Source organism: Pangasianodon hypophthalmus, chromosome 10, assembly GCF_027358585.1.
Source record: "Pangasianodon hypophthalmus isolate fPanHyp1 chromosome 10, fPanHyp1.pri, whole genome shotgun sequence".
NCBI classification, from domain to species: Eukaryota; Metazoa; Chordata; class Actinopteri; order Siluriformes; family Pangasiidae; genus Pangasianodon; species Pangasianodon hypophthalmus.
This window is the reverse complement of record NC_069719.1, coordinates 22,410,571-22,433,915: the sequence shown is the minus strand read 5'-3', so window position 1 is coordinate 22,433,915 and position 23,345 is coordinate 22,410,571. Positions and strand designations below refer to the sequence as shown.

The window sequence follows — 23,345 nt, the reverse complement described above, 5'->3', positions numbered from 1 at the left end:
GGTTTCATTTATATATATATATATATATATATATATATATATATATATATATATATATATATATATATATATATATATATATATATAAATTTATTTATTTATAGCATTTATCACAGAACCACAGAACACACATGAGATTTTTATACTATGGACAAAATAAATTTTCTTGGAAGAACACAACTCATTTCATCATCACCCCTAACAAAGGGTCCCTACACTCCTGTCGGATTGGGAATAGGCCATGCCCCAAAATACAAACCTTTTGGAAGGGGTTAGGGTTATTGCTTTGAGGAACCAGAGGACTTTATAAAAATTATAAGTACCAACTGTTCTTAAAGGTTGGAGGAGAAACCTCCTGGCCAAAGATAATAGTCAATGATACTTTGGGAAATATGAGATGGAAATATAAGATGGAAAAAACCTCATGCTGAGACTGAAAAACAAAAACAAAGCCATTAAAGCAGAGAAATGGCTTTTATTTATTGACTTTCAATGTTTAAATCTTATAAGTCACTATTTTTAATTCTTTGGATGGGTACCAATGTCAAGCATTAGTGATCTATTACTATAACATCACTAACAAATGTATAATAAACTAATAAAATATATGTTAAGCACATGTTGATAAAATATGTTGGCCATAAATAAACTTAAGCAAGCCATGTTGTTAGTCAAGTGCAAACCATAGAGAGTTCTGGAAGGAGAGGGCAGCAGAAGTGGTATGGTCAATAATAATAACCTCGCTGCCATCTTCAGGGTTTTTCTCTCTAAGGATGGCAGGAGTGGTAATACTGGAATCTGTTATGCTCTGTTTGGAAGAATCAACATTATCCACTTGCTCATTCAGTGGCACTAGGGCAGAACTGAGTTTGACAAAGCTATTTTGATCTTCAGTCAATTCCCCAATCACTTTAAATCTGCATGAACTCTTTATAGTGTCTTTGTCTAATGGAGAATTCAGTTGGTTTGGTCCCTCACTGATAACTGATGGCTCCACCTCAGATCCCTTTACCCAATTGGATGGGCTGGCAGGACTATTTTGAACATCACGTAATGCTTCTTCTAAATGCGATGCAGTCTGCTTCATTTGTGACTCCACTACAGGAACCTCGAGTTGTGACCCATTTGCTATTTTATCCATAAAAGATAATTGTGTGCAGTTTTCAAGTTTTACAGCAGGTGCCTGGACAGAAGGTTGTACTGATTTAGTGCCCGAGGGAAGGTTCTCCTGAAAAACAAGATCAAGATAAGAGTTATGCTGTATATGACAGACATCCAGTTTTCATCCACAAAGGGCTGGTGTGGCAGTAAGTTTTCATTCCAATCAAGCAGGAGCCACATCTGAGAGTCAACTGAATTCCAAACTCAATTGATTAAACAGGTGGAATCAGATTTCTCTTGATTGGATGAAAAGCTGCACCACACCAGTCCTCTGCTGATAAGACATCCCCAATATAAGATCAGTTGTGAAAAAGGTGCATATGTGCTCTAAATAGTGTAAATAAATTTCATATCAATATGGCTTTTAATTATTACAAGCATACGTGAAGCTGAAGACGGGTCTTGGTAAACCTAATCTTTCTTACCTTGTCTTGATTATTTTCAGTTTCTTTATTAGCATGAGGCTCTAAGGACATCTTTTGGGTACATATATACACATCAGGAAGGAAACCCTTTTCTGGCCCATTCATAGCATTGTCCAATGGTCTGGATGTCTCAGCGTTGTTTATTTCACAGGTGAGTGTTGCATCTGCCCTGGCCAAATATAAAGGTTTAGATTTGAATTCCAAGGAGTTAATTTTATAACTTTCTAACTCCATAGAGGAGAAATGAGTATCTTCTTCCTCTTCTTGTACAGGCCTATTTTCCTGAGGCTGTGCTTGACAACTTGCATCTGAGATGTTCAGCTCACTCTGTTCATCTTTGACCACTTCTGCATCATATACTGCTTCATCCACTTTATCTGGACTCCCCATCATATCATCACTTTTAGGCTGATTCCCCTCAACATGAACCACAGCAGGGTTTTTAGCTGGCCGTACAGCTAGAGTTATGATAAGCTGCTTTTTAGCCTTGTTGAATTTGGCATCTCCTTTGTCAGCATCCACAGGATAGGATAACTGTAGCTCTAGTTTGTAGTCTGGCTTTTGAGACTCTAAAGCCAGCTTTCTGTCAGTCACATTTAGGTCAACATCTGCTGCTGATTTGACAAGTGGTAAATCTATGGTAATGACAATCTCTTTTGGGCGTGGACTTGGAGCCGAGTCTCTGGAGTATCTGTAGTCCTGCAAATCCACCAATGATCTATATTTGATAGTGTAGTGTGGTTGTATAGGTAGTAAAGAACTTTGCTTGATAGGACTTTGGGTAAAAGAAGACGAGGGGGGTTTGGGATTTTTGATTAGCATAGTGCCTGGGTAAGACATAGGGAAAGCATTGTGATGAGGAGAGGACTCTTCCTTCCTGGGATGACCAGGGATTGGTTTACGTATTACAGCTGGCTGAGGCACACCTTTGTATTGGATTTTTTTCAATAACATATTGGCTTTGTCCAGTGTGACTTTAAAGGCATCCTCCACCCCTTGTGTGGCAGTGCTGTTCACAAGTTTCATGAATCTTGTGTTCTTGCCTGCCATGTAAAGTGTGTCTGGATGAAAAACGACATCGTATATCATGCACTTATTGCCCTTGCCGTCTCTGTCAGGCCTGCCAGGTGTTAGACTGTATGGCAGTGACCAGCACTGCCCAACCTGGCCATTTTCAGCTCTTCTGACTTCACATGTGGGCTTGTTGATTAGGTTATTTGAGCAAATATTGATAAAGCACTTCTCTGTTCCATTCACACTGGTCTTCAGCACATGGTGGGCACTGGGATGGATAAATTTTACCTCCACGCCCCTCTCTTGCTCCAGCTGTGTGATTTCCTCCTCATACTTTTTCTTGTTGTCAGGGTTTGTTATTTCCTGGGCGTACTCATGGAGCAGCTCACGAAACTTCTTGTCCTTTATGGCTTTACTGAAACGGTTTATTTCGTCTGTCGTCATATTAAGTTCTTCTAGTTTGTTGCCAAAATCCATGATAAATTTCGCACAGAAATAGCTAGCTGGGATAGCAACTACTGTATAAAATACGTTCGAGACGTCGAAACAACAGTTAAAATATAGCGGTATCCTGTGTTATGACGTGGAAAATTCAGAGAGTACAATCTTAACTCACTTTAAAGTTTATGAACTAAATTAAAGTTTAAGAAATTAAGCTAAATAGTTTTCACGTTCGGGCTTAACTCAGCAGCTCAGTGTTTACGTTGCCATGGAAACCTGGTCTTCAATTCTAATTGGAGAGACGGAAGCTTCGCGCACTTGAGCGTGTCTTTGCTTTGCCTGACTGGAAATAAATCCGCCTGTTTGGGCCACTGTTTAGGACAGTTTTTGAAGGTTTAGGAAAACGATTTATTACAATATGGGCGCGTTTTTGTCTACTTTAAAACTGTGATCTTATCAGAAAAAACTTCCAGCAGAAAATATAGGAAACATATTTTGATACGTTGTGTAACTTGCCAAAAATCTTCCAGCATAAAACCATAAATACAAGAGACCGGTACACGCAACCTCAGACGCTATACACACACACACGAAACGAAAAGTTGGCCGACGGCCTTGTATTGTATTTTAACAATCATTTTATTTCCCAGACAATTTTTTATTTTATCTGGTAATCGATCTTCTATGAAGCAAGTGTCGTATGACATTATATATTTCTGAACTTATGCAGTAGACCATTCTTTCAGTTATAGATATAAAAAAAACCTACTTTGTTTTTCCAAGAATGTATGATAGGGCATTTAGTGTAGACTGAGTTGGAAACAGTTCTTCTTGCAAATGGAATACGGGACACATTGTTTAGTGGCCAGTAACAGTAAAAGTCAACATTTTTTGGTAAAACCTGAGATGAATAAATCATGATAACACTGACAGTGATGATACCTTGCCCCCTCTGTCATGAAGTCAATAACTTGAATGTTAATGCAAAACTTACTAGTTTGAACCAAGCAAGTAAGTAAACAAAAATGTCTTAATTTGTCCCATATTATCTGTTCTCCAATATCACGTAAATTCACTCAAAATAAGAAAAATGTCTCAAAGGTATTTTATCCATGCTGCATTACATGATCATATGTCATAAAATCTTCTTCTTTTACTTGAATTTCCAACATTTCAGAGCACAGTTTTTTCTCTGTCCCTGTAATAAACAACACAGTGCAACAAAAAGTGCTTCATATATGAAACTTCCTCAAAAGAAAATTTAGCATTGTTTACTGGACATTACCCAAATATCAAATAAAACCCATAATGCTATTATAAATACATTTTTCTGAAGTGCTATTATAAATTAATTTTTCTAAACTGCTCCATCACATAGAAAAAGTACATTTTCTATGTGATGGAGCAGTTTAGAAAAATTAATATATAATATATATATTATATATATATATATATATATATGTATGTATATATTATATATATATATATATATATATATATATATATATATATATATATAATTTCTCTGGAAACACAATATCATGTGGACAATAATGTCTATGATGTCACTGTTTTATCAGTGATTCAGTGCTCTATCACATAGAAAAAGTACATTTTCTATGTGATAGAGCACTGAATCACTGATAAAACAGTGACATCATAGACATTATTGTCCACATGATATTGTGTTTCCAGAGAAATTACTCCAGTGTTCTGATGACTTTCCGTGACTTTCTTGTTGACCTGAAAAAGGTTATCCTGTTCTGCATACTGCATCTTAGTTTGGGTGGTAAACCTGCAAGCTGGGTCTGAAACATTTTTGCACCGCTTGCAATGAAGTCCTCACATAACCTGTAATAATATAACTCTGTATGATTAGTTACATGTGACACAACATTTGTAAATAAAGCAACAGTAACATTAGCTTTAACCTGCACTCGTCTCGCACATTGTCCTGCACTCAATCTCACACTGTTCTGTGTTGCACCATGGTCCTGGAAAAACGACATTTCATTCTGACGTATACTAGCTATATAGTGGAACAACAATAAAAAAAACACTTGACTTGACTTGAACCTCAGGGCTGTATATCCTAAAGTATTTTGTCTTGTGCAGTTTGCATAAAGGCATGTTTTCTTGCATAAAGGCCTTCAAATATTCAAATATCTTAAAAATCTTAAAAATAGCTTAAAAGCCATATTTTAATCTAAAGGTTTCTAATATATAACCTATATCAGCCTAGTTTTCAGTATGTCCCTCACTATGTCATGTTTTTTAAAAAACTACTTCAGGTAAGAGTTCATAGACATGTTATTACTTGACGTGATTATCCATTTCTATCTTATTATTTAATGATTATAATAAAATAATGATAATTATTTTATTAATAATTATTAATATTATTTTAAAATTATGATAATTATTTTATTATTTAAAATAAATACTTTTTTTCCTAAAAATCAAAGCCTTGCACATATTTGATAATGAGCTTGTACACTACATATAGTGTATTAAAGTACAATTTTAATATTGTTGCCCATTATAAAATCTAATAAGCCTCCTAAGATAGTCCTCCAGTATTTGGGTTGACACTGAAAATATTTAATGCTAATCATCTGTCTCAAAACTAACTTCAACACTGGCAGGACATAAAATGAATGTTTCTTACCGTATTAGTGAGTAAGGCTGGGTTTGGAACACAAGAATGTCATTGCAATGACCCTATAGAGAAAATTCAAATGTATAAAATTCCATCTATAGTAAAATCTAAGAGCAAATATGATGCTGATTTGGGTTTTTAAGCATTGTTCATTTGACATTTAGGATCATGAATACTGAATAATAATATTAATATATTAAAATAATCGGGTGATGTGGTGCATTTGACTTACAGAGTCCACTAAAAGGATATAATCATGGCTTCCTCCAAACACAATAACATCTGAGTCCCCTCCCAAGCAAGCAGTGTGCCACAGCCTAAATAAAAAAATAAAAAATAAAAAAAACCCAGAAAATAACTGTTCCCAAAGCAGGAATTGCAATAACACAATAACTTTTATAGAAATACTTTGCAAGTATTTATAGATTTATAGTTTTTCCTACCGTGGTTCGTCCGTGTTTGAATGCTTAATTTCTGTCCATTCATTTGTCTTCAGATCAAACATCCAACCATCACCTACAAAGAAGTGTAACTGAAATGAAGACAATTATTTGGTGCAAACAAACACTGTATTTCACCTGGCTACCTATCCATAATATTTCTCTAAACTTCTGAAGTGTAAACAAACACTACACTAAATACTATTACAACTAATACCTAAAATAACAGATATTTCAGAACATTAAAAAAAACAACGTTTATACAAGGTGATATTGTCTTACCCTGTCCTTCTAACATCAAAGGGTAGGAGAATAAAAATATAAAAAGGTAGCCAAGAGTATTTTAGTTATTTTATCGAGTGTTTATCTAGAAACAATAAGTTATAAACAACCTGAAAACCTTTGTGGAAAGTGAAAAATTAAACAAGCCTCATTTCAAGACCAAAAACAATAAATGTGTTTTTTCATATGGTCAGGTACTATGTTCAGATTTTGTCTCCAGTGGCATGATTATATTATTCCAGTATGCACACTACAGTTGTACTGACGAACATCGCATTCCATATTTGCATTTATTTATCATTCTATCTGATTATTTGTTTATTTAAGTTTTAAACTGATTTTTGCTCTCTTGACATATTAATAAATGATGTGTATTGACAAGTGTGCATACTGATAGCAACAGTGAAGTATGATAGAACTGCACTAAGCTGAACTAGGTAAATATAAATGCAAGTGATGATATCATAGAGGACCAACTCACTCATGGGTCTGCAATCCACACTAAGTCCACCAAAGAGAAAGAGTGCTGTGTCCGAAACTGCATTTAGCGTATGCCATGAGCGGCCCAAAGGAAGTGTGCTGGTTGGAACACTGAAAAATAGGAAAAACATAAAAACCTAAGTACACTATATGGCCAAAAGTATGAGTATGTGGAACATTACACCCATATGTGGGTCTTTCCCAAGCTGTTGCCACAAAGTTGGAAGCATACAACTGTCTAGCATGTCTTTGTATGCTGCAGCATTACAATTTCCCTTCACTAGACCTTAAGGACCTAGCCCAAACCTGTTCCAGCATGACAATGCCGCTGTGCACAAAGTGAGGTCCAAAAACAACGAGATTATAATGGTATTCCCTGTGTTCGTCAGACAAACATAAAGCAACAATATAAAACACAGACACACAAATATAAAATAGTAAAAGCAATTGTAAATTAAACAAAGTAGTACAGTAAGACAATAAGACAGGATGTGCAAAGGTGCATGTGCACCTGCATAAAGACATGATTTGCCAAGGTTGAAGTGGAACAATTCAAGTGGCTGGCACAGAGCCCTGACCTCAACCCCACTGAACACCTTTGGAAAGAATTGGAATGCTGATTGCATGCCAGCCCTCCTCATCCGATATCAGTGCCTGATCTCACTAATGCTCATGTGGCTGAATGGGCAAATAGCAACAGCCATCTTCCAAAATCTTGTTGATAGCCATTTCAGAAGAGTGCAGGCTTTTATAGCAGAAAGGGGGAACCAACTCCACATTAGTGCTGACGGTTTCGGAATGGGACATTCAACAAGCACATATGGGTGTGATGGTCAGGTTTCCATATACATTTGGCCATATAGCATATATAGCTGTAATGACTGGTCATAAGCATAAAAGAACATACAGAGGCATCAAATCTATATTTCTAAGCAAAACAAAGCAAATATTCATTTGCAAATGTTCTGGAAAGTCAGACTGAGTGAACATTTCAAATAAGATCCATAGCTTGTACAGAAATTTCTTACATTTCAGACCACATCCATGTATTTAAATCCAGACAATGAAGATCACATTTTCTTGTCTCCTGTCAAGATGAAATACATATCAACATTCTATAAAATACTGTAAATTTAGCAACTTTTTTTTTTTTTAAACAACCCTCATATTTAGACTCTTGTCTGGTAAACATAGGGAATGTACAAAATATAAATGTATAGGGATAATTATATTATTAAAGAGAACTTCACTGATCCACAAAGATTGCAAAAAGATATTCAGATATTCAAAGAGATACAAAGAGGCATTCAGTAGCAAAATGTATTAATAATAATGAAATTGCATTGAAGGGGACCTACCATTATTCGTCCGCCACAGACATACCCTTTATTACCTATGGTGGCACTGGCATGGGCAGCCCTCGGGGCAGGGGCATGTCCCTACGTCAAGCAAGAGTCATTAGTCAGCTTTAAAATTCCTGCAAAAGTATTTCTAAGATTAAGAAAACATTAATTACTCCTCATATGATTTAATGCTTGGGCACTGGTTGCACAAGCTGAAATAAATGTCTATGAATTGTATACACATACAGTATAAATTTTATCTAATTTAGAAGTATATAAATGTCTTACAAGTGTTTGTGGTTCTGTCCAACCTTTTGATCCCGGGTCAAACACATGAACTTCACTGTTCCAACCCCAAAAGATGTCTTCAGCCTTGAACAAGGGAAATGAAGTGCTAACAACTAAATATTTATTTGCCTCGATCTAAATTAAATGTGCTGATAAATTACCCAAGAAGCTTCATCCACAATGAAAGTGTCTGGGTTGCTGATTTCACTGAGAAGCTTATGACCATATCCACCAAAGTAAATAATCCTGTCAAAGACACAATGTGCTTTAACATTGATACACTGGAAATAGTTTGAGTTTAGGTGGAATAAGCCTATCTACTAAGTAGGCATGCCATATCAGGATGCTATCATTATTATTATCATGAAAAATTACATTATGGCACATTTTCCTATGCATATTAGGTGTATTGTCAGATTTAGTGGTAACGTATTATTATATTGTGGCAGCGGGGGAGTGGTTGAGCGTCAGGTATGGACGGAGAGGAGGCAGGTCCTCAGGTAACGTGTGATGATTCTCACCTGTCTTATTACCGCCAGTCTACTGTGTCTCTTTGCGCTTTTAGGGATGGCTTTAACAAGACAGAAGGTGGCATAGCTGGTGGTGCCTGGTACACACACACACACACACAGCGAAAGCCACAAGTCCATGATGGACCCTCTTCTGTTGATTTGTCCTTTTTTGTTGAGGTTTTTTGAAAGGGTGCTGAAAAACACGGACAGAATAAACATGAGGCCGGAGCTCTGGTAAAATTCTGCCTGCCTCCCGAGTCTTTCTCCGCACCCTCACACACTGGGGTTCTACAGTGGCGTTGAAACCCAGGATCTGGGAAGACTCAGACGACACCATGGAAACCTCCCCACTTGGTGAGACTGTCAAGTCCCTCTCCATCCTCCACCAAACCCAAAAACAAATGCTCCTCGATCTGCACCACTAGCAGCAATGGCACTTCGAAGCCCTCATGCAGGAGCAGGCCGAGAGCCGGCGGGTACTCCAACAGCTGCTGCAGCCCACTGTATCTCCAGCCGTGTCCCCTGCCATCGGTCCACTTGACGCTCACCTAGTCGGCCTCCACGGATGATCCAGAGGCCTCCTTGGAGCTGCTCAAGCATGCGGCAGCTGTGTGGGAATGACCGGAGAAGGAATTGGCTCTGCGACTCCTTCCCTTGCTATCAGGGGAAGCCCAGCTTGCCGCCCAGCAGCTGCCGCCATGGACGCAGCTGGAGTATTCAAGCATCAAGAAGACGGTCCTATCACCGGACTCCTGTCACCGGTGGGTGATGGCAGAGGAACGGGACATGGAACAGATCATTGAGCTGGTAGTATTGGAGCAATTTGTCCGCCGATGAAGCCATTCAGCTGGCGGAGGATTGCTGGTCCATGGGTCTCCCTTTTGGCCCCAAAACCAGCCTCCTGAACCCGGTTTCCTCCCTGTACCCCCCCTTTCATCTCTGATGTCTCCCCACGTCTCCCTCTCTCTCTACACAGGTAGAACCTTCTGCGCCCACCAGGACTGGGGCAAAGCCCAGCAGGTTTGCAGGCATGGTGGGAAAGCTGGGCATTTCCAGGATCCTCATGGAAGCGGGAACACTGATCCAGATCCCTGACCTGCCGCTGGCCTCCCCTGATGGAGCAGGAACATACCACGTGTCAGTGAGTATACAAGGGAGTACATATCAGGGCTTGGTGGACTCAGGGTGTACTCGCATTAGACGATCTGTATCCTGCCCGAGCACGTTTGACTCCCAAAGTCCAGTTCGTTTGACTAGTGTGATTGCTCCATACTGTGCCTGGGCCTGATACTCTGAACTGTCTCCAGGCCTGCTTGAAGATGTGGGCTCAGGCACGGTTTAGCTGGACTAAGGCACGGTACACATCTAGTGTGATTGCTAACCTTGGCTGAGCATAGAACTCTAAACATGACGTTAATTTATGTAGTCCCTTGTAGTTCTGTGTTGTTCTGTGTTTGTCTTATGTAGCACCTTGGTCCAGGAGAAACGTTGTTTCGTTTCACTATGTACTAACTGGCTGTATATGGTTGAAATGACAATAAACTCCACTTGACTTGACTAATGATGCAACCGTTCCATTTTACAAACGTGGCAGCAAAGGGATCACTTTGGTCTACAGCAGAGGTGCAGTGTTTACAACTGCAGGAACAACTGGATACAACACACAAGAACTCTGAGATATTTGGTAAAATTTGCAACTATCTTCGTACTCGTGGACACCAAAGAGCCATTGAGCAATGTCGTGACAAGCTGAAAAAACTGCAGGTTCAGTATCTGAAGGTACGGGATGCAATCCGTAAAGCTGACAGCTCATCAGTTGAAAAGGATAAAGTCCAGTGGTACAACGTTGTCGACAAAATAATCAGCCTTAAACCAAGTAGCGAACCTAATGTTTTAGAGTTGCATTTGGGAACACCATCTGCACCATCTGATGATGTTACGGAAGACACTGGACTGGCAAGCCCACTGACCAGTGAGTAACGTTATGCTAGCTATGGTAGCTCTTATTTGATGGCTATGCTGACGCTCAGTCATTCAAGATCTGTACATGCAGACATATGGTCTTTGCCTATGAGTATTAAGATGAGCAAATGTTTATATTTGTGTTTACAATGTTTATTTTGCTTTTATTTTGACAGTCACATCACTCAATTCAAGATCAGTCACTCACTGGCGATGAAACTCACAAGATAGTACACCTGATAGAACACCCTCAGAGCAGGGCAAGAATAGGAAGAGGAAGATGAAGACAAATGTGAATGACATGGTGGCAGCCTTTATGGCAAAAGAAACAGCATAATGAATTCATGCAAGGGGAGCAACTGCGTCACCAGCAAGTGAAGGAGATGCTCGATAACTGGATGACGGGTACAGAGGGAGGAATGCCAAGAAGCAAACAGGATGTTCCAGCAAATGATGAACAGAATTCTTGATGCTATGATGCCTTCATTCCAGCAGCGCACACCCTCACATTCACAATATCACCATCCCCCTCCTCTGTACTATTTGTACTCTGCCCATGAGGAGACACCACCAGCCTACCTTGACCAGCAATGTTCAGTCTACACAGGTTTAACACAATCTTTAAGCTATAGGCCTAGTTCTTCATTTGCATACAGTCAATATTGTGTAATTAGTTTATATTTACAACTTTTATTGTAATTACAATGCTGCTTTTGTTTTGTATTGTAAGCCTGTTATACCTGCTGTTTTGTTTCACTGCCTTAAAATAGTAGGGCCTAACATACAGTCAGGTCTGGAAGTATTTGGACAATGACAGAGGTTTTGTGATTTTGCCCTTATATACCACCACAATGGATTTGAAATAAAACAATCAATATTTGATCAAAGTGTAGACTTTCAGCTTTATTTAAGAGGTTCCACAAAAATATGGCATTTACCATTTAGGAATTACAGCCATTTTCAACAAAGTACTTCCAATTTCAGGGGCTCAATGGTATTTGGACAATTGACTGACAAGAAGTTAATTGACCAGGTGCGGTCCATTCCCTCATTACTTCAAGACAAATTAAGCAGATAAAAGGTCTGGAGTTGATATCAGGTATTGAGTTGGCATTTGGCAGCTGTTTGACTGGAGCTACCAATATGAAGTGAAGGAGGCCATCAATAGGCTGAAAAAAACAACATAAATCTATAAGAGAGATAGCAAAAACCTTAGGTGTGGCAGAATCAACAGTTGGGTACATTCTTAAAAAGAAAGAAAGCACTGGTGAGCTCAACAACATCAGAAGGCCTGGAAGACCACGGAAGACAACTAAAGTGGATGATTGCAGAATCCTTTCCTTGGTGAAGAAAAACCCCTTCACAACATGAACAGAAGTCAAGAATACTCTAGAGAAGGTAGGCGTATCATTGTCAAAATCTACAATCAAGAGACACCTTCTTTAATGTAAACCATACAGAGGGTTTACAACAAGGTACAAACCACTGGTAACATTCAAGAACAGGAAAGCCAGATTAGACTTTGCCAGAAAACATCTAAAAAAGTCTCCCATGTTCTGGAATAAGATTCTTTGGACTGATGAAACCAAGATTAACTTGTACCAGAATGATGGGAAGAGAACAGTATGGCGAAAGAAGGAACAGCTCATGATCCAAAGTATATCACATCATGTGAAGTGAAGTGACGTGTAGCCAAGTATGGTGACCCAAACTCAGAATTTGTGCTCTGCATTTAACCCATCCAAGTGCACACACACAGTAGTGAACACACACACTCCGTGAACACACACCCGGAGCAGTGGGCAGCCTTTTTTTTGCTGCGGCGCCCGGGGAGCAGTTGGGGGTTCGGTCGGTGCCTTGCTCAAGGGTCTCACCTCAGTCGTGGTATTGAGGGTGGAAGAGAGCGCTGGTCATTCACTCCCCCACCTACAATCCCTGCCGGACCTGAGACTCGAACCCACAATCTTCAGGTTCACCTTCGGGTTACAAGTCTGACTCTCTAACCATGTCAAACATGATGGAGGCAGTGTTATGGCATGGGCATGTATGGCTGCCAATGGAACGGGCTCACTGGTGTTTATTGATGATGTGACTGCTGACAGAAGTAGCAAGATGAATTCTGAGGTGTATAGGGCTACACTCTCTGCTCACATTCAGCCAAATGCTACAAAACCTATAGGACGCCGCTTCACATTGCAGGTGGATAATGACCCTAAACATACTGTGAAAGCAACTCAAGAATTTTTGAAGGCAAAAAAATTGAATATTCTTCAATGGCCAAGTCAGTCGCCTGATCTCAACCCAATAGAGCATGCTTTTCACTTACTGAAGACAAGACTGAAGGCAGAAAGGCCCACAAACAAGCAGCAACTGAAGGTGGCTGCAGTGAAGGCCTGGCAAAGCATCTTCAGGGAGGAAACTCAGAATTTCAGTTTTGAGAACATGGGCTCCAGACTTCAGGCAGTCATTGACTGCAAAGGATTTTCATCCAAGTATTAAAATTATGGTTATATTTACAATTATGTCACTTTGTCCAAATACCTTTGAGCCCTTGAAAATGAAAGTACTTTGTTGAACATGGCTGTAATTCCTAAATGGTAAATGCCATATTTTTGTGGAACCTCTTAAAATAAAGCTGAAAGTCTACACTTCGATCACATCTTGATTGTTTAATTTCAGATCTGTTGTGGTGGTGTTTAAAGGCAAAATCACAAAAACTCTGTCATTGTCCAAATACTTCCAGACCTGACTGGTAGGTCTGTATGAACAACACTGGGTTATTAATTCATTTTTCATATTTTGAAGAATGTTCATTATAATGCACTTTTATTCTATGTTCAGAAGTAATGCTACCACAATATACATAACATATGCATACTACATACTTACATACATACTACATACTATACTGCATCCTATTATCATAAGTAGTGCTACCATTGCATAAGTACTGCTGTTTTTAGTGTACCATTGAGTCAAGGCACTATTGGGAAAACACAGCATTGTTTTCCCAATAGTGCCTTGACACAGTTACCTAATATATGGCCTATATATTTCACTATGTATGTGACCACTTATATTTTTATTTTCACATATTACCACTTGGAAGTACTTCAAGACTCTGCCTTGAATAAAACATATTTTGGCCATTAGCCGACATTTTGTCTGTTATAAACCAATAAGGTCCATGTTGTTCTTGGAATGAACAATATAAATTTATTGCCAGGATCAGCCAAAAAATTTAAAGTTCATGTCATCAAAAAATGCAAGACCATGATCAATATGAATTTATTGCCAGTATCTGCCAAAAATAGCTCTACAGATTTGAGAAATACAAACACAAGGCATCTCTTGAGGTGTTTGACATGGTGTTTGATGAAGAAGGTTCCATTCATGGGTCTCATTTTCTTCATGAACATGAACATCAATATCATCATATTCCTCACCATTAACTTCACAAAAATTGTGAAACACGTGACAGGCTGTGATGATAGTGTTGATGTTGTTGATGTGGCAATCATATCTCTTCATTAGGCACCGCCATCTTCACTTAAGACAGCCAAATGCCCTCTCCACAGTCATCCATGCCTTGCTGAGCCAGTTGTTAAAGGTGATCTGTTCAGGGGTTGTTTGTTGGTTTTCAGGGTATGGTTTCATCAACCATGGCACCATTGCAAGAGAATAGAAACTTTTATGGTTGTAGTACTCTGCAGGGCTGTCAGCTGGAGCTAAAATCCCAATATCAATCCCATCAATAACCCCTCCACATTGCAGTAAACACCACCGGGCTCCGAAATCTTGAATTATGACCTTGATTTCATGTTCAGAAGGTGTTCTGATGTAGAGGGAAAACAAATTGTTCACAATTTCAGAGGCAACATGATTGGCAATAGTGATTGGCCAATCCCAAATAAATGGGAGATGGTTCTGAACTGTGGCCAGTTTCTAGATGAATATCACTACATGTTGCTCCACAGGCATTGTTTCCTGAATGTGGCTATTACTATTTGAAGAATACACTTTTCAATTAATTCGAGAATATTTGGGTTTATAATGGGTCTGATTCCCACCTTATTGACGAACGAGAATTGTAGTCAGCGAGTAAAGCTGCAAATTCTTTCCTCAACGTCAGCTGCCTCCGTAAAAATCTTCTGATACGTGCAGCATGATTAAGTGAAAATTGCTGCACTGCATAAGTGATAAATCTGTTAGGGAATCTATGCATGTGAGAGGGCTGTGTGTCACTGCGCCCCAAACGACTCCAAATAAACCACAGAGTAAAGTTACAATGATGGACTCCATTGTGCTGTGCGAGAGTGTTTTTTTCCGGTTTTCTTCAAAACAAAAAGTTGCACCGTAATGACCTAAGCGTGCTCAGGCCCAGAACGTTAAGTGCAATGTGAGTGCAGGCGGTGGGAGTGGGGAGGGGGACAATCGTGCTTGGGCACGGTACAAGGCAACCGAGCCTAGTGTGAGTATGCTCTCAGAGTGTAACCAGACCACTGTCCATGAAAGCCTGATTCAATGCAGGCCATTGGGAAATGCACAACTGGTGAAGGTGAGGTGTGTTGCCGGAGATGTTCACGATTATCTGCTGGTGCCAGTCACTATTAAATTCGTGGAGCAAAAGCATACAGTGGAGGCAGCGGTTAGTCCTTGCCTCATCCATCCACTAATACTTGGGACAAATTGGCCAGGGTTTCAGGCATTAGTAAGAGAAGTGTTTGTGGATACGTCCTGCAGTAGTGAGGCACGGTGTGGACTATGCATAGTGTTGGCTGGGGAGGTGTTGCCAGGGCCGTCGATGTCAGCTCCGTGTCAGGGGCCACAGAGAGTGGGGAGGACTCTGCCCCTCCACCCTTTGCAGGGATTCCACTCAGAGCAGTCACGCAACGAGACCCTGAGGCACACCTTCAACCAAGTGAGAGTAATTGATGGTCAACAATTCCAGTCCAATTTTGCACTATCCCACCCATACTTTTCAGTTATTAAACACTGGTTATATGGAGTGATGCAGGAAACTCAAACTAAGGAAGAATTGTTGGTACTGAAGAGGTGTCGGGAAATGTTATTCAGGCAGCTCATTATAATCCCATGGTGGGGCATCTAGGACAGGATAAAAAACTAATCGCTCATTTTTATTGGCGGGGTATTCGTCGCGATGCACGCAGAAGGTGTGTGGCCTGTTGCGAATGTCAGCTGGTGAATCCGCCATTGTGCCCATTACCCTTAATCGAAGTCCCCTTCCAAAGAATTGGCATGGGCCTCGTCATGTTGTTGGAGTTGTTGTAGTTAAGGGAACGGTCTTCTACTGGCTCAGGTCTTATTTGACTGATCATTATCAGTTTGTAGATGTAAACGGTGACTTCTCTACACATACTAAGGTAAAGTCTGGTGTTCTGCAAAGTTCTGTTTTAGGCCCACTGCTCTTTTCTTCATATATGTTCTGCGCAAAATTATCCATAAACATGGTATTAGCTTTCACTGTTATGCCGATGACAGTTGTATGTTTCAGCAACACCAGATGAGAGACACCAGCTTAATAAGGAATGAGTAAAGGACTTTAGACACGGATGCTCATTTACTTTCTTTTACTTAATTCTGACAAGACGGGAGTACTTGTACTAGGACCATATGCAGCTAGAAGTAAGCTTTCTGATTACACAGTAACTCTAGATGGCCTTTCTGTTTCATCATGTAGTAAAAGACCTTGGTGTGATCATTGATTCCAGTCTTTCATTTGAAGCCCATGTAGATAATATTACTAGGATAGCCTTCTTTCATCTCAGAAATATTGCTAAGATAAGAAATATAATGTCACTACACAATGCAGAAAAATTAGTTCATGCTTTTGTTAACTCTAGGTTGGATTATTGTAATTCCTTACTGTCTGGAAAACATATTGGTTAGTAAAGCCTTTTGTGAATATTTTTTTCTTAGTTAAAGGAACAGATCTGGAGGGTTCACGGGCATAGAGTGTTGTAGTGAACTGGGATGTTTGGATGCTGTGGTTTGGGAGGAATTCAAGGCTATGCTCAACATGGGAGTAACTGAGGCATCCAACATTAATTGGAGCAGCCCTTTGGTCTTGGTGCCCAACACTGACGTGTAAGTCTATTTTTGTGCGAACTTCAGAAAAGTCAACACTCGTGTCTAAATTTGACACATACCCAATGCTGCGCATTGATGAACTGCTTGATCGGTTATGTGCAGCTCGATTTGGCACTGGATTTAATCAAGGGGTTGTGGCAGATTCCCTTGACTCCAATATATTGTGAAAAAATGGCCTTTTCCACTCCATTTAGGTTACACCATTTTGTCACCCTTCCGTTTGAGTTGTCTGGAGCGATGTCTCATGGACAGAATAGTCCACCCACACTATGCATATGCCGCTGCTTATATAGATGACATAATCTTTTATAGTAATGATTGGCAGTGGCATTTACGTCTGAGGGCTGTCCGAGATCCTTGAGACAGGCAGGACTCACAGCAAACCCAAAGAAGTGTGCAACTGGATGGGTGGAAGTACGGTATCTGGGCTTCCACTTGGGCCATGGGCAAGTGCGTTCCCAAACTGATAAGACAGATTGCAGCCTGCCTGAGACCCAAGATCAAAAGGTGAGTCAGTTCCTGGGGCTGGCTGACTCAGAGGTTTGTACCTAATTTTTCAGACATCACCAGCCCACTGACTGACCCTAATAAAAAGGGGGCACCAGATCCAGTACAGTGGACGGAGCTGTCCAAGCAGGTTTTCTGCCAGATAAAGGCGGTTTTGTGTGAGAACCCGCTGTTGCATTCTCCTGATTTTTATCTCCCTTTTGTTCTGCAGACTGACATGTCGGACAGAGGTCTGGGGGCCGTTTTGCCCCAGGTGGTGGAGGGGGAGGAGCGCCCGTGCTGTACATCATTTAAAAGTTTATTTATCATTTAAAAGTTTTAAAACGTTTGCTGCCACCTGTAGAGAGTTTATAAGCAGTCTTCTCTGTTTTGAAGACGTAAAAGAGCAGGTGTGTCATGGACATTCTGGCAGCTGGTATTATTATTATTATTACAAACAGAATTGATTAGGCTTATTATATAATTTGATGTTTTTGGAAATGCTTGACATTTGGAAATTCAGGCTAAAAAATTCAAGCATTTAAAAAATCGAGAAGAGAAAAATTCAGGGCGAGTAATTCAGAGAAAATATCCTTAATACTCAGAAAGAGCAAACAAGCCAGGCTCTAACTGAATTTAATCTTGGCCAATTACAACACACCTATGAAGTTCATAGAGTGGGGACTTCATTTATTAGTCACAGTTTATGGACTATAGACATAGTAGTGCATGGTGCCTAGTGGGGGTTCCCCAACTTTATGTTGCTTGTGCTTCATTTTTTTAATATGAAATCAAAGTAAGTGGTTGTGTTAGTTATTCAATTAGGAGTTAGTTATTCAAAATATAAGCAACTGGTTGATTTCTAGCTGACTTATTTTTCATAAATCCACGCTCAAGCCAGCCACGGTAGAAACCCACAAGACCAGCATTTGGTGGGCCAGATTAGGGCATTTAATAGGCCAGGCCAAAAGCGCAGGTATGTCTGACCAAGTCTAGCAGCAGTTTTCCCAACGAGCCTCTTGTAGATACTGTAAAACCTTTCTGAGTATACCAGATGTTTTATCTGAAATTGTTCAACCCAATTTTTTCACTCCATAACTTTTAACTGCTTGAATTAATTTAACCTGATTTTTTTTTCTACCTGAATTTTTAATGTGAATTTTTATTTTACCTGATTTTTTTCAACCAAAAATGAAAAACATCAAATTTACATGTTTTCTAGCATAATACATTAACCTTTTTTTTATTTTTTTTTTTGAAGAATTACAAATTCAGGTTCAGGTACTGTGATTTAATTCCATATTTATGTCCATTTTACTATGGCACATGTAGCTATCCAATTATTTGTTTATATTCACTTCATGAGAAAAGGACAGTTTAAAAATATGACATCCGACAAATTTTCCCAGATCGTAATGCATATATACAGTACAGTAGAGATGTGTATTTGAATGAATTATGATATTATAAACTCACTAAGCACTTTAGTAGGAATACCTGTACACCTATTCATTCATGCAATTATCTAATCAGTGTGTGGCAGCAGTGCGATGCATAAAATAATGCAGATAAGGGCCACGAGCTTCGGGTAATGTTCACATAAACCAAAAAATTTATTTCATTGATTTTGACCGTGGCATGATAGTTGGTGCCAGACAGGCTGGTTTAAGTATTTCTGTAACTGCTGATCTCTAAAGTTCTCTAAAGTTTACTCAGAATTGCACAATAAAGAAAAAACATCCAGTGAGCGGCAGTTCTGTGGACGGAAATGCATTGTTAATGAGAGAGGTCAATGGAGAACGGTCAGACTGGATCGAGCTGACAGAAAGGCTACAGTAACTCAGATAACCACTCTGTACAATTGTGGTGAGCAGAAAAGAATCTCTGAATGCACAACATGTCAAACCTTGAGGCAGATGGGCTACAACAGCAGAAGACCACTTCATGTTCCAGTTCTTTCAGCCAAGAACAAAAAGCTGAAGCTGCAGTGGGCACAGGCTCACCAAAACTAGACAGTTGAAGACTGGAAAAACTCAATTTCTGCTGAGGCATACAGATGGTAGGGTCAGAATTTGGCACCAAAAGTTTGAATTGTTTAAAGTCATCTCAAACTGGTTTCATGAACATGACAATGATTTTAATGTTCCTCTGTGGCCTTCCCAGTCACCGGCTCCGAATCCAATAGAACACCTTTGGGATGTGGTAGAATGGGCGATTCGAAGCAGGAAAGTGCACCTGAAAAATCTGCATGAATTGCGTGATGCAATCATCTCATCATGGACCAGACTCTCAAAGGAATGATGTTACCAACATCTTGTGGAATCCATGCCACAAAGAATTGAGGTTATTTTGAGAGCAACGTGAAGTCCTACCTACTATTAGTATAGTGTTCCTAATAAAGTGCTCTGTGAGTGCATATTTTGCCATATCGCCCAGCCCAATTACCTACATGCTCCTACCTTCCTTTATGAACCCAGCAGGAAAGCTTATCTCGGGGTGAGGGCCGTAACCCCAAGCAATGACTTAACTTCTTCCATGAATATTTACCATCGTGGAGATTGACAGAATAGTGCTAGAACAAAACATACAACACAATATTTAGACCAGAAGGCAAGTACACTATATGGCCAAAAGTATGTGCACACCTGACCATCGTAGCCACATGTGCTTGAACATCCTATTCCTTAGTGCCTGTGGGACGAAGCATTAAGGAACATTTCCCTACATTAATACATCACATTTATGCAGTGTATGTGACGAATAAAGAACCTTGAAAACCATGGGCATTAATAGTCCCCCCCTTGCAGCTATAACGGCCTCCACTCTTCTTTGGAAACAATTGTGTGCCTCCAACGTTGTGGCAACAGTTTGGGAAAGGTCCACATATGGGTGTAATGGTCATGTGTCTACATACTTTTGGCCATATAGTGTATATGGTTTAAGCCTAAGAGACTGACACTGGGATTACCTCATTGGTCTGACCATCATCACTGCACCCACCAAATATATACATGGTTCCATTTAGATTGCAACCGCAGCTACCTGACATGGATGGAGGAACTTCCCCATTCATGTCACACCTTTTCCTGTAAACATATTAATGGATTAAAAATATACATTAGACCATGTTAAGGCATGATGAATGTATAAATGTTTGGCATCAGTTGTTCTGTCTGTGTACATTAATCGTAACAATGATTAAAAAGGATTATACTCAAGCCTCCATGTATAATATTACAACGGATGTAAAAAGTCTACACTCCTCTGTTAAAATGGTAGGTTTTTGTGATGTAAAAAAAAAAAATGAAACAAAGATAAATCAGGTCAGAACTGTTTCCACCCTCAATGTGAAATTATAACATAAAAATTAAGTAAAATACAATCAGAAGCATTTTAGGGAAAAATAGACAAAATAAAAAAGTTACAATAACCTGGTTGCATAAGTGTGCATACCCTTTTATAATTAGGGATGTGGTTGTATTCAGAATGAACCAATCACATTCAGTCTCATGCTCATGTTCAAAAGTATAGGGTAGGGTGGTTAGACAGAAGCCCTTTCTCACAAAAATCATCCAAGCTCAACTAAATCACTCCAAACCATGTGGCAAAATGTGTTATGGTCTGATGAGACCAATTCCAAAAGGTATAATAATTCCATAATTATGGAATGTTTGGTACAAAAAAAAGCACATCACCAAAAGAACACCATACCTATGTTGCAGCATAGTGGTGGCAGTATCATGCTTTAGGGCTGGTTTTCTTCAGCCAGAACCTGGGCTTTTATCAAGGTGGAGGGAATCATGAATAGCTACAAATATCAGTCGATTTTCGTGCAAAACCTTCAGGTGTCTGCTAGCAAGCTGAAGATGAAAAGGAATTTCACCTTTCAGCATGACAATGACCCAAAGCATACATCCAAATCAACAAAGGAATGGCTTAACTAAAAGAAGATCAATGTTTTTGAACGGCCTAACCATAGTCCAGACATGAATCCAACTAAAAATCTGTGGGGTGACCTGAAGTGGGCTGTGCACAGGAGATGCCTGTATAATTTGATGGATCTAGAACGTTTTTGCAAGAAAGAGTGGGAAAATATTGCCAAGTCAAGATGTGCCATGCTGATAGACTCTTACCCAAAAAGACTGAGTGGTGTAATAAAATTAAAATGTGCTTCTAAAAGTATTATTTTAAAGGTGTGCATGCTTATGCAACGTTATTGTATGTTTTTTAATTTTCCTATTATTCCCTAAAATGTTTCTGATTGTTTTTCACTTAATTTTTATACATTCTAATTTCACATTTAGGATAGAAAAAGTTCTGACATGATTTATCTTGGTTTCTTTCTTTTTTTTTACATCACAAAACCCTGCCATTTTAACACAGGTGTGTAGACTTTTTGTATCCATCATATAACGATATTATAAACAATATTATAAATAATACCATAAACCGGTGTCCAGGTCATATAACCAGATCTCATTGTTTGGGAGGAAGACTTCATGATCAGCAACTGACTTAAGCATACAGAAAAATGGGAACAAATGTAGGTTACAGCTTTCCTCATTCAACATTGATCCATACATAATGGAAAAAATAATTTAGACTAATAAAAGTGTTATTACCACCAAAGTGGAAGTCTTAGGCCTTACACATAGGCCAAGAGAGATGTCAAATTTCAAAAGTTAATTTTTACTGGCCCCGCCCCTGGATCTGCCAGTGCTTGAAGGAAATGTCAATTCTCTAAATGCAATCATTAATGCATTTTGACTGCAAATCGTATACATTGCAATGTGGTCTTTTAAAATCTGGCAATATGTAGCTCTTCCTGTCTATCAAAAATCTCTGCCTATGGTCATAAAAATAAAACCTAAAAATAACCATTAGAGAACGTTCTGTATAGGTTCTCTTTAGGTTGTTAAAAAAAAAAACCTCCTTCAACCTTCTGGGAAGATTACTTTTTGGTTACAAAAATGAATGTTCCTTGAACGTTATTACTTGGTTCCCCCCTACCAAATAAATAAATAAAAATATCCAAACGGGAACCTTACACAAACGTCAGGGGAACGCTCTGTGTGCTGAGGTTACTGTAGTCTGGGCGTCTGTACAGGCAGCTGTCTCTACTTACCACATAACCTCCCCACACAAATAAAGTGTTTTCTGAAACCACGGCCGTGTGTCCGCTTCTTTCTCGCGCCACAAGTTGGCCATTTGATGCTGCCATTGGTTTCAGAGATTATTTTTAATCTAACAACTGCCTTCCTCTTCTGCCGTTATGGCAATGTTTACACTGCAAATGATGAAACAGGTGTTGTGCCGAAAAAAGCACCCCTGCCGTGAAAAGCACCCCCGTCGCGGGAACGCGCATCCGAAGCTAGTCGCCTTAAAACGACAACCAATGTGCGTCGGTTTGGATCTCCAAATCGGCGGGTCCTGTGGGGTGTTCTCGGTATGCAGCGGTGGTCCTTTAATTTGAACAGAATGTTATTCGTAGTAAATTGTGTATTGAAAAACATGAGTCATTTAGTCCCTTTTGTTAGTGCTACGATGAGAGATACAGAGATATAGTGCAATGATGAGATATACAGAGATATAAGTGTAATGATGAGAGATACAGAGATATAGTGTAATGATGAGAGATACAGAGATATAGTGTAATGATGAGAGATACAGAGATATAGTGTAATGATGAGAGATATAGAGATATAGTGCAATGATGAGAGATACAGAGATATAGTGTAATG

General features: G+C 39.4%; 1 protein-coding gene across 7 annotated transcripts; it reads right to left on the bottom strand.

Annotated features, from left to right (window-relative positions):
- Positions 1-455: 455 nt before the first annotated feature.
- Positions 456-23,267, bottom strand: LOC113529717 (kelch domain-containing protein 1). 7 transcript variants are annotated; one of them, XM_026919115.3, is made up of 14 exons: positions 22,730-23,267; positions 22,048-22,118; positions 20,573-20,690; positions 20,064-20,176; positions 8,695-8,779; positions 8,534-8,617; positions 8,261-8,341; positions 7,931-7,989; positions 6,904-7,013; positions 6,144-6,216; positions 5,933-6,017; positions 5,710-5,762; positions 4,973-5,035; positions 4,783-4,892 (listed from the first exon to the last, which is right to left on the bottom strand). In XM_026919115.3, exons 1-13 carry the CDS (start codon positions 22,823-22,825, stop codon positions 5,008-5,010), a joined length of 1,056 nt encoding a protein of 351 aa, XP_026774916.1. In that variant the 5' UTR covers positions 22,826-23,267; the 3' UTR covers positions 4,783-4,892; positions 4,973-5,007. The 7 variants fall into 7 exon arrangements, with proteins under 7 accessions (XP_026774898.2, XP_034163977.1, XP_034163979.1 ...); XM_034308086.2 differs by lacking the exons at positions 4,783-4,892; positions 4,973-5,035 and adding an exon at positions 1,027-1,228 and having other exon boundaries at positions 22,730-23,266; XM_034308088.2 differs by lacking the exons at positions 4,783-4,892; positions 4,973-5,035 and adding an exon at positions 3,075-4,239 and having other exon boundaries at positions 22,730-23,266.
- Between the last annotated feature and the right edge of the window lie 78 nt (positions 23,268-23,345).